Source organism: Vulpes vulpes, chromosome 12 (assembly GCF_048418805.1).
Source record: "Vulpes vulpes isolate BD-2025 chromosome 12, VulVul3, whole genome shotgun sequence".
In the NCBI taxonomy this organism is placed as follows: domain Eukaryota; kingdom Metazoa; phylum Chordata; class Mammalia; order Carnivora; family Canidae; genus Vulpes; species Vulpes vulpes.
In genome coordinates, this window is record NC_132791.1 from 50,270,894 (window position 1) to 50,283,088 (window position 12,195).

Consider the following 12,195-nt stretch of genomic DNA (forward strand, 5'->3'; position numbering starts at 1 on the left):
GGTCCCCTTAATCAAGCATCCTTAGAATCCAGGCTCACACTTACTCCCCCGACTCCTTCTAGTACACAATGGCTGGTTCTTGTAGCTCCTTCGGAACACTGTCCCTTTACTGCCTTAGCAGACTCAGAACATCCTCTGCTATATTATGAGTCTCTAAATATTAATGTCATTCCACAGCCTGTGTACAACCTAACTAGTTATAGGCCTTATGAGCATCAGGGAAGGTGGTATGGGTCCTGGGACACACACACGACACTACATGGATGAGAGGTCTATATATAAAGACTTCCAGTATGAGATGGGAGGTACTAACTCTTAATAGAGATGAATGGACCATGTCTGTAGGTTCAGGTTCAGAGGTATAGAGGAGGTCAAAATCTTGAGAGACATCCATGTAGATGTCCTCATCCAATCCAAATCTTGGATTTTCCCAAAGTGTGTGGCATGATAGGCTTATTTTGGTTGGGCATTTAGTCATTTCTGAATTCACCCCTCCCAAGATTAATGCTTAGACCTTGAACTTCTCTATCTTTCCCCTAGAGTTGATAGGAGAGCTTCTTTATATGCAACCAAGAGGTCCTCTGGCTTTTACACCTGGATTTCAATTGCCTATTACATAACCTCAGCTACTCATTATCTTTCTTTGGGATCAGTGGCATTTAACAATAGCAACCCAATACCATTGTGCTTAACATTATTATTTCTCCTTAAAGTTTCAAATGCATGAAATATCACACCTGCTAATGATTTCTCTTCCACCTGTACAAGCTCCCAATTCAGTATAGGTAAAAGTTTAGGAACTTGACCATAACCTTGTTCCAGGAGCTGCCTATGCTCCACATATGACCAGTGATGGGATCTGCATTGCCAGCAAGATGGCAATCCAGCTTCAAATCCCATCTTATTATCTATTTTCTCAAATCACACCTACTACCAATTAATGCAGGTTGGATTTCATGGAAGCAGAAACCAAGACAGAGTTTGAGGTGAAAGATGCTTATCAGGGATCAACATTTATGAAAGGAAGAAAAAAGGAAGTAGAATCAGGCATAGGAAGAAATCAAATCTTGATAATTGGGCCAATATGGCAGTGAGCTCTGGAATAAGTGTTCCTTATAAAGTGTCCCCAAAATGGCTTATATACTTCATCTTACTCAGTCGCCAGATAAAAGTTGCCCAAGAAATGGTATGATTTCATGTAAGATGGCTCTCTGTTGCTGAGGCAGAATCTAAAGGATATGAAAGCTATCATCTGTCAGCTGTCACTTCTGTGCAAGACCTTCCTTGAAAGGGGATCACCATGTATAAATAATTATTTATTTCATATTACTTTGTTCACTTTTTAAAGAAGCTTTAGAGTTTATATAAAGACAATTATAAGTGATATAAATCCTGTAAGAGCACAGCCACTGAAATTCACAAGTTTACAGTCCAAACTAGAAGATCAGTAATTTTCCATAAAATGCATTAAATAGGGTTAAATTAGCATTATTATTATCATCACTTTGAGACACAATGCCATTTCTAGTCACTACCCACCTGTTCTGGAATTAAGACACAATATTTCATGACTTGAGAACAGTCTAGAGCACAAGGTTTTTATCAAATCTGTGCTTACTTGGGAGAATTTTTGCTGTGATACTTCCATCAACCAGGATGAGAGAGATCTCCCATTCTTTTTTAATACAAGTTTAACATAGTGGCTTCTGGTAATTTCAACCAGAATTTTTTCCCTCTGGGACTGATTTATATCACTCTCTCTTTTTTTGCATCACTTCCTTAAATCAAAAGTGTAAGAAGTCTGATTACTGTACTCTGCTTCTATCTAAGAGAAAGAACCATGTCTGTCCAGTAACCAAACAAAGTAGCATGAGAGAAAAGAGAGAAAGTGTCCCAAAGTATTCAGTCATTTGAATTAGACTTTCATACTCATGGCTGCAGTTTCTAAACTAAATTACTCCTCCAATAGACAAGAGCAGTGTTTCCTCACAGTGTGATTTATGAACTTCCTGCAGAAAAATGACCAAAAGTTCTTGAAGAAAAAAATGCAAATTCCCTAGAAAAGGAGCACCAGAAAATTGTATTTTTATATTTTCAACAGGCTGGCTAGGTGACAATAGAGCACACAAAGTCTAAAAACCACAGATCAATAGTATGTTCACTATTCAGTCACAGAGTAAGCTGTAAGCAGTAATGAAAACTGATGTATACTGAGCTCTATGTACCTGGCATTGCCGTAAGCACTTTATGTGAGTTGTCTCATTTTCTCCTCACTATAACTACACAAATGAGAGACTGTTATTATTTTCATTTTACAGATGATAAAACTGAGGGACATGCTTGGAGAATGGAAGATTTGGAATTAAAATAAAAGAAGTTTGACTAGAATGCTGTGAATTCTACTATGAACCTAGGAGAAAGCAAAGCTCAAGACCTTACACAGGAACTTGAGACATCTATAGTCTTCTGAACTTTCACCATTGATAGAAAGGACCTAATTACTTCTGTATTTTACATACTGAAAATATTTTGACAGGTATGTAACATTTTTTCATATGATAAGTGTTAACCCACTGAACAAAATGTTATATACAAGATCCTCTAGAAGTGATACAGCTCTCTAAAAATGTGGAACTGAAGGTTGGATCCTTCACAAATGTCATCTTAACCTATCACTTTTGAAAAGCTATCTGGCCTGATTGTGACCTGTCTTTAGTTAACATATCTATAAAATAATTAGCTCATTTCCTCTATATATATTACTGTTGTACTATCATTATCACACATTTTAAAATATGACTTGTTTTTTAATGAGCTCATCATGAGTAGAAATAAGAACACAGTTCATGTCAGAATTTCATGAAAATATTCTTTTGGTTATTTATTAAAAACAGAATATAATAAGACTTCATCTCCAGCATTATCAAATAAAAGCCAAAACCCAGTATTCTTAAGAAAGTACTTTATCATTAGGAATGTCTTACTCTATACTGCTTCACTAATCTTGATGATGAGGATTCCAATCAAAAGAATATTTCCAGTGTCATAGCTAATCTTCTAATTTTGTGGCTGTGTAAGACACTTTTGTTGGTTTCCCATATTCCGCTCTATACTTCAATGTGGTATTAAATAGCTCTTAATTCATTAGGATTTTATTCAAATGAGTTCAATGTATGCACTCCTGACTCTTATTAAAGATAAAATTCCCTTGTCCTTCAAGACTTAAGCTTTTAAAAGAAAAAGTCTTGGGCAGCCTGGGTGGCTCAGCGGTTTAGTGCCACCTCTGGCCCAGGGTGTGATCCTGGAGACCTGGGATCAAGTCCCATGTCCGGCTCCCTGCATGGAGCCTGCTTTTCCCTCTGCCTATGTCTCTGCCTCTCTCTCTCTCTCCTTGTGTGTGTCTCTCATGAATAAATAAAATCTTTTTTAAAAAATAAGAAAAGAAAAGAAAAAGTCTTAAGACAATTTCTTTCTAAAAAGATATTTTACTGACAAAGCACAATCATAGGAAAGCTTGTGTAGAGGCTTACAGGAATAAAATTAGTTTGTTGTCAAGCTTTTTAGAAAGTTGGAACTAGATAACTTCTCTGAGTAAGAAGGGAAAGAGAATACTCAGACTTATTATGCACCTCTTAAATGTGAACTCTTGTGACTAACTCTTCTGGTTGATTTTTATAATGTTATTTCAATTAATTATCACCATGAATTTGGAAAAAGGCATACAGCCCCCATTATCACCCACCATTTACATATAAGGAGACAGAGGTTCAATAAGGTTAAGCATTACGCCCAAAGTCACACAGTTAATAAGTGAATCAAAATTCCAGGGTCTTCCCCCACTCACTACGTTGCTTCCAGAGAAAATGCTAGTGGCATATGAATGAACTGATGCAATCTGATTTGCATATAAACATAGAATGGCATTGTACAAAATACATTATACGCCAATTCTTTAACCCTAAGTATTATGTTTACACACAGAAACATTCCTTACAGACTGTGAGTTGTTAATCCCTGAGTTGGTTTCAAAGAATTAGCATTCTGGTTTATTGTTCAGTCACAGAGGTACACCCTGGAAGTAATCCCAGTTTTTCACATACAGGTAATATTTCAGTTAAGGAAGTTTCTCTCCCATGAGGCCATCAAAATACTTTAGTGTGTAAGAATCATAGACTATTTGTAAACAAGGCAAATGGTGAGAATGGGGTCTATGGGGGAAATAGATTTCTACATTAGGAATTTCCTTTCAAAAAATGGAAAGTCACAAATGAAAGCTAATCCTTTTAAAGTCCCATCATTAACATCAGACTTGATCTATACCAGGGGCCACTTCCTGATCCTAGACAATGTTAAAAGGTCATGAAACAAAAGGGTAAAGTTAGCAGATGCATGACTCACAGAAGACACAGTGGGGTGTGACCTTAAAGCTTATTAAAACAAACAAACAAACTACTTCTGTCATTCTTCAGGTTCTCCTGGTTTTAGTTTTCTTTTCAGCTTCCCTCCCTGTGTAAACACCCATAAAGACAACAGGTAGGAAACCAACTCATTCCTCATTTTTTATTTAAACAGATGAATATTCTGCCTCAGAAACCAGAACCTGATGTCTTACATAATTGAGGTGTGTGTGTGTACGTGTGTGTGTGTGTGTGTGTGTTATGCACTGTTCTGGGATTTGAGAGGGGGCAGGTAGAAATCGTGAGGATCCACGGTAGGAAGGCAGAGTTGATACCTCCCTTTTAAAGCTAACTGTCTGGGAGAAGGGGTGGGAATTATACCAACCCATCACCACACCACATGCCTGTCTCACATACGATTCTTTCCTCGTCATGTTCCCTGGGAAATTTCCCCCAGATTAGGAAAAGAACGGTAAGGCGACTCTGCCTCGCGGAAGGAGAGTTGTTACCATTGCAGCACAAAGGACAGCGAGGCGCGCTTTCCCATCTTCGCAACTCCACTCACTGGACCAGCTCTACACTTCAGCACCACGGAGAGCGGCATCCCCTCCGCTACCACCCATGGGGAGCCACATTCCCGCGACCCAACACCGGATTCCGGTCATCTAGAGAGGAGGGACCAGCCTGCTAATTTCTCCCTCAATGTAAGCAACTATGATGATTCTTTCATATCAAATATTCCAACAGAGGTTGTTTTCTTGCTGAAATACGGCATTAAACTTTTATTTATTAGCCCTCTCTTTCCTGTGTAGCTTGGATTTTTAGATGTAAATCTGGATCTGAAATCTTTCTTATTGATTGGGTTGGTAGAGGAATTTTTTTTTTTACTTTTCCTTGGAAGTCTAAGTTTAAAAATCCATTTAAAATAGACAATTCATAGTGGTAACCCAGTCTTGTCGTGCTAAAGTGCAGTATTTTTTTTTTCTTCCTGGAAGAGAGTATCTGTGTTGTCTGTTCTCCTCTTACTTCAGTACTGACAGCTTTTTAATTTAACATTTTTTTGTAACTGTATTTATCTTAACATAAATATGGGAATAGGAAAAGGAAGACGGCTATCTTCTAATAAGTAGCCACCATTAAAGAACTACAGGTGGGAATAAAGAAGCTGTTACTTTTTTTCCTTTTATTTGTGGAAAATATGTCCTTTAGATGTCCATTTCAACATAACAAATATGCTCTTAAAAGAGATGTAATCTGGGCAGGGCTTTAACACAAGCTTTGAAACTCTGTAACAGAGAATCTCCTTTACATGTGAAGTTGTAAATTCACTTAAGTGTGATTGAATAGAGTTAACCAGGATGCTATTGTCATTAATTGTAATTTAAAGGCTTAATGAAATCAAGGGTAGATTTGTAAGAGGCAATAATGATTGACCCTGTCTACTGGCACTCAGTGAATTTTTGCCTCAGAATGCCATCTACTGGTGGGTCCTGTTTCTGAACCACTGGACACACATCAGATTTATGAATGAATACACATTAAATCCAGAATATTCATTATGAATATGATACAAACTCACTCTCTAAGATCTTTTAAACAGTGGCATTGGTTTAATTATTTAACAACTTACCAAGGTTCTATGCCACAATTATAATTTCATAAAAATTTATTTCCAAAACACTTGCTCCTAAGCTTAGGGGCATATAGATTAGCTAACTCCTTCAGGCAGTAATTAACCCAGAAAAAAATGAGAACTATGTGAAGCCTCTCTGAGGCTAATTTCAGACACATGCAGTATCCTGGATGAGAGCTGCCAGGAAAGGCAATGAACATTTCCTAGATAAATATTCAGCATGTTACCTTTTTCACCATTCTCATTTCATGATTTTAGGGCCTTTCTTACTTTCTTAGGAGTAGATGATCATTTCAGGCTCTTCTGTCACAAAGGTTACTGTAACAGTTAAGAGGTTACACATATATATTTTATACCAAGACAAATCTTTGGAGGAAAAACATGTAACTGTAAGAACTTACTGTTTCAGTTCTATCTGGAGATATACACAGAGATACAGACATCCAGTTTCATAATTCCTCAGTTTCAAACAGACAAATAAGGATTTAAAAAGAAAGAAATAAAAGAAGCATACACAAAGCATTAGTTATATGTGAATGGCTAATAAATAAGGTAGCCTGAAAATACAGAGAATAACCTCTAAATGATGATGATTCATTGAAAATTAAGTTGCTGATAAAATTGTTTATTAGCATTCGGGAATCTAGATAATATTTTTAATTCAAGATGCAATGGAAAAAATGTAACACATTAGCAGAATTGTCTGGAAAGTATATCTCAATATAACATGTTATAATGAGTAGCAGAAGGATTATTTTGCTATTCCTATAGGACCTGAATGGTAGGGTATATCAACTCATGTAGATTCATGGGGTAACTACGTGGATATCTTTCCTTTTATTTAAAATGCATGTGGATGCCTCTGAAAATACATATAATTTTTCAGAAGTATCTTGAACAAGTGGGAATGCCCCAGTCATTCAAGGACTTAATATACCCTCTGATATTAATGGTCTCATCTAGCAACTTGTAGACCATTACTTACTTATAGTGGAGCTGGAAACTAATTTGGCTTTGGAACTCATACCTTATTTTAAAAGTTGTTAGAACAAAGAGGAAATAATAATTACAGGATCATATGACTCCTATATCTGTAAGAAGGAAGACACAGTAAACATTAACACATCTATTTTATTGGTCTTCTTTAATGACCAACCCAAATTCAAGTATTTAAGAATTGATTACATTATTTGACCATGCACCATATGCCAGGCATCAGGGATACTGGGCACCAGGTACATATGCCTTATAAACAAGTAATTCCCCTGCCCTCAAGGATCTTGCACTCTAATGAAAAAATTTACCATCTTAAGAAATTCAGAAAAATGGAGGAGGAAGAGGGATGGCAGTGGCATACCAGCCCAAAGCAGTGGCTTTGAAACCAAACAGATCAGAGTCCTAATAGTGGATCTATCACTCACAAGTTTATGTAGCCTTAACAAAAGTGGTTAATTTATCTGAGCCCCATTTCACCATCTGTTAAATGGGAATGACAATAGCACCTGTATCATGTAGTAGTTTATGAGAATTTAAAATGATAATACGTGTAAAGTACGCAGCATAGTCCCTGCAACGCAGTTAATGTGTAATAAATGTTAATCATTATGATTAGTCACTGAGGAAAAAGGCTTATCACACGATTTGTGTGAATTAAAATAATAATTCATATAAAGCACTTAACAGAATATCTGGCACATGGCAAATGTGTAATATATGTTAACTATCACCATTATACAGCCATTAAAAAAAAACAGCTAATCTGACTATATCACCGTAGAGTAAAATGTAAGCCAATTTACAGTTATTTACTATAACTATATTTACGTAAGTGTACTGATAATGTAAGGTTGTGATCATTACTGTCATGGACATTTGTATAAGGCTTCACAGTATCCATTTGATACATATTATTGCATCTTCACTGTGGCTGAGGTGCATGGAGGATGGATTTTACTATTCCCTTACTTTGGTAAGAGAACTGAAATTTAGAAGAAGATTCCACATCACTTGAATATTTTATCATTGTTGCTATGGACTAAAATTCAGACTATGTACACTGGGAGAGAATGTGCAGACCACAGCTGGGTTGTCCTCAGTAACTGGTCTAACTCCTGGATTTTGTTTGGTTCTATGTTCAGTTGTGGAATGTTACAGACTGAATTAGTTTCAGGCTTGGGTGATTTCCACAGAGACCTATGGTGCATGTGGCAATTTTACAGAAAGACAACAAATATCTCCAAAAGACATTCTGATTAAGTGTCCTTTTCTTCATCAGTAACTAATCACAACCCCTGTCTCTAAAATGCTTAGTGGTCGTGCTTATTTGCAGCTGGATTTAGGGTGCAGAATTTATACTTTTCATGGATCACTGACATCTGGCTGTCTTTAGACTGGCTGATGCATCTGTAAAAGCAGTTTGATAAAAATAGCAACCAAGGGATCAAGAGGGAGTTTAATAATCAGTTCTCCTCTCAAATATGGTTTTGTTTCCACTGAAACACTTCTTCTCAATGACATCAAATGTCAATGTATGCATTTATGAAAGATGAAAAACACAGTACCTTAATTGAGATGTTTGATCACTCATTATCTCAATAATACATGCAAATAAAAAGGCATTTGCATTCAAAGTTCATTTTGAAGAAAAATATTAGAGTAAGGGCAATCAAATGCTAATTGATTTTAAGGAGAATCATTTTGCTCATTATTGGTCCTGAAACTGTGACAGTATCCCCATACTCCAGCAAAGCAACACAGCTGATTCATGAGTGTGAGTTTTGGCCACCAGCTATTGTGAGCCAAATGACTTTATCTTTTTGACATATCATCTTTTGTGGATTCTTTCCAACCCATGTGAAATGTATGGCTAAAGCCTGACTATCGATAATGTCAAGATTAAATGGTAAGGCTAAATATACTCACAGGTATAAAACTGCTGAAATTGAGCAAACAGGAAAAGGCTGGTAAAAGAGTACAAACTTTCAGCTATAAGATGAAGTTCTAGTGTACAACATAGTGACTATAATGGTTGATAACACTGTGGTGCTCTAAGAAAGAACATAATGTTCTCACCAAATATATATATGTGAGGTGATAATGTATTAATTAACTAAATGATGGGATTCCTTCCATGATACATACTTACATGAAATCACCACAATACATACTTTAAATATTTTATAATTTTGGCAATCAAACCTTAATAAAGCTGAAAAAATAAAATAAGTGTTTAAAAAGCATGATTAGAGGGCTATCAGAGTAAGAGGTAGAGCTAACAAGCAGCCCCAAGTGAGGTAAAGAGGCCCCCATCAATATCTGAACAAATTCACGTGGCTCCAGGGTCTGCTGTAAAACCCCTTACACTGGAAGCAACTTCATAGCATAGGATGACCCAGTATATCCTTGTAATGCATGCATGACTCGAGGGCCCATAGGTTTCATCAAGGCCAACTCTCTTAGGAAAATAGCAGAACTGACAGTTCTATGAGCATCTGAATGTATCTCAAAGCTGAGATTTTAAATGCTAGGAGAGAGGCTTGTTTATGTCTTAGTATATCTGTGTGTCTGCTTTCAAGGTCATTCAGAATAATTCATGTCAAATGGGGAGGACATTTGACATCTGATAAATACTAGGCACGCACATATATTTTTTCCTTGATATAACATAATTATTAAAGAAACACAAAATTTACATGACACTCTACTCTTGTGCAAAAATTATTCACCCTAACGTTTAGTCTTTCTGCTTCACTTAAAAAATGAGAATGCTAACACCTTGCTTTTATGTTTGTTTGTCTAATGAGGGAAATTATAAATGTCTTAACACCCTTTAAGTTTTTAAGCTGCAGTGCCTATGATATTCATATGGACTCTGAATTTAGATTGGGTACTTACATGTTCCTTGTGAAATGTTTTTCTGCTCTGACTTGGTTCAGTAGTTATTATATTTCCTTTGAATTAATCTCTCCATGGCTTGTTGCTGTGTATTAGTGTACACCCTTGACCTTGGAATCTGACCTATTCTCCCTCTTGAGCAGTCCTCTAATGGAAAAGTGACATGGAATCAAGCTCAAGCCCTGGCTCCTAGGACGGCTGCTGTCTCTCTCATCTGACACACCACTCAGATACTCCTGAGTGGAAAGTACCTTTTCTCAGGTTGAGATGTAATGGCTAAAACCAGAGAGGTGCTCCTGAGAGGAGTATAAGCCTCATCATATGACAGATTAAGTAATTCCATCAGAAAGACTATTAGTCTTCTATGGGCTCAATTCCCACCTGAGTGTATGTACCCAGATGACAGACCTTGAAACTAACTTCATAACATTCTCTGAAACAAGGTTCTTTGATGATACAAATGAGGTGACTGCTTAGATTTCAACTCAACCTCTTCCTCTTCTGCTGAAAAACCTATAATGATAAATACCTGTACCCTATTTGTAAGTACCTCTCTCCTATAAAAGGTTTCTACTGGACTCCCAATCTAGAGTCAGCTTTGGCATCAATAAGCAGCCTCTCTCCCTGGAATGATGGCATTATTGAGAGAAATGGGCTCAGAGGAGCTCATGAACTTGAATCCTGAGAACCTTTTCCCCAGCAATCTTTTATCAAAATGCTCTTTTAAAAAGTGGATGGCAGTTCAGATCTCTTTCTAAAGGAGCGCAGAGGAGCTATTAGGATTTATCACCCACAGTTACCTTTTGACAGGGTTACCCATAATTATTCTTTTAAATTTCTGCAGATGAAGAAGCTACTCCATTGAATAGTTTAGCAGATTCTTCCAAAAACTGTGTTACTCAGACCCAGGCAAGATTAGAGCATAAGCTCTGACCTCCAAGTCTTTGCCTTATGCCAGATAGGGCCCCCTAATAGAGCTAAAACCAAAAGGGTTTGAGCAGGTCAAAAGGTAAAACAAGCAGAAAACCAAATGGAGCCCAAAATCTTAAAAATCACAAGATTGACTTTTTTTTTAAATCTCAAAACACTAGATTTAATTTAAAGGACTTCCTCTGTGATTACTTTTATTTTTTTTTTATAAATGGCTTAAGTGAAATACTGATTATTCTTAATGCATGGATATGACCAGTAACAAAAAGACTATTGGAAACATGGAAAACAGTTCAAAATAAATCGCACTTACTCTTCAGAACATGTACTGTCTTTTTTTTTTAATATTTTTTATCCATTTATGAGAGACACAGAGAGAGAGAGGCAGAGACACAGGCAGAGGGAGAAGCAGGCTCCATGCAGGGAGCCCGATGTGGGACTCGATCCCGGGACTCCAGGATCACACCCTGGGCCAAAGAGAGACGCTAAACCACTGAGCCACCCAGGTGTCCCAAACACGTACTGTCTTATTGAAATGTATGCTATTCTAATATTATTTGAATAATGTGAGGAGGGGCGAACTAGAGAAAAAAAAAGAAAAAAATTTGGGTAGGGCTAACTGGAGAATCAGATGTTCAAGTTTGTAGAAAGTTAGAAAACGTGTGGTCCAGACTATGTTACAGTTAAAGCATCCTGGACCAGGGATCCATTCAAAGTTTCACTACCAGCTGAAGATAGGGTGTCTGATTCAGGCTCAAATGACACAAAAGCTTTTATTTTCTCTAGTCTTACCTTTTAAAAACCCTGGCAAACTAGTCTAGGTAACTTGCCCAAAGCTACCAGGTTGGCCAAAAGTGAAGGCAAGACTCATACTCTAAGTTCTCTGACTGCAAAGCCCATTTCTCAATCCTACTTGTGTCAGCATTATCACCTGGAATAGGATCAATACAAGATTTACACAAGCAATATATGTGAAATTATTAATTTCTCAGTATAGTTCCTGGCATATAATAGGTGCTTAATAAATGTTTAACCATTATTACCAGTAGCATCAGTATTAACCTCCACACTCTGCCACAATAGCAAAGAGCAAGTGAGAAATAAACCCAGCATCTAAAATGACCTGTTCTATGAGAGACTCCTAACTCTGGGAAACAAACAAGGAGTGGTGGAAAGGGAGGTGGGCGGGGGTGGGGGTGACTGGGTGACAGGCACTGAGGGGGCACTTGATGGGATGAGCACTGGGTGTTATGCTATATGTTGGCAAATTGAACTCCAATAAATAAATTAATTAATTAATTAATTAATTAAATTAAATAACCTGTTCTTCCATCCATACAA

General features: G+C 37.0%; 1 protein-coding gene across 5 annotated transcripts in view; it reads left to right on the forward strand.

Moving 5' to 3' along the window:
* Positions 1-4,670: 4,670 nt before the first annotated feature.
* TRPC7 (transient receptor potential cation channel subfamily C member 7) overlaps positions 4,671-12,195 on the forward strand; it is a 143,587-nt gene continuing 136,062 nt past the window's right edge. For 2 of the 5 annotated variants that reach the window (XM_072728539.1, XM_072728540.1), the window contains exon 1: positions 4,842-5,101. In XM_072728539.1, coding sequence (XP_072584640.1) covers positions 5,100-5,101 — 2 coding nt within the window. In that variant the 5' untranslated portion in view covers positions 4,842-5,099. Of the gene's footprint in view, positions 5,102-12,195 lie in introns of all 5 variants that reach the window. The other 3 variants (XM_072728538.1, XM_072728543.1, XM_072728542.1) reach the window with 3 other exon arrangements.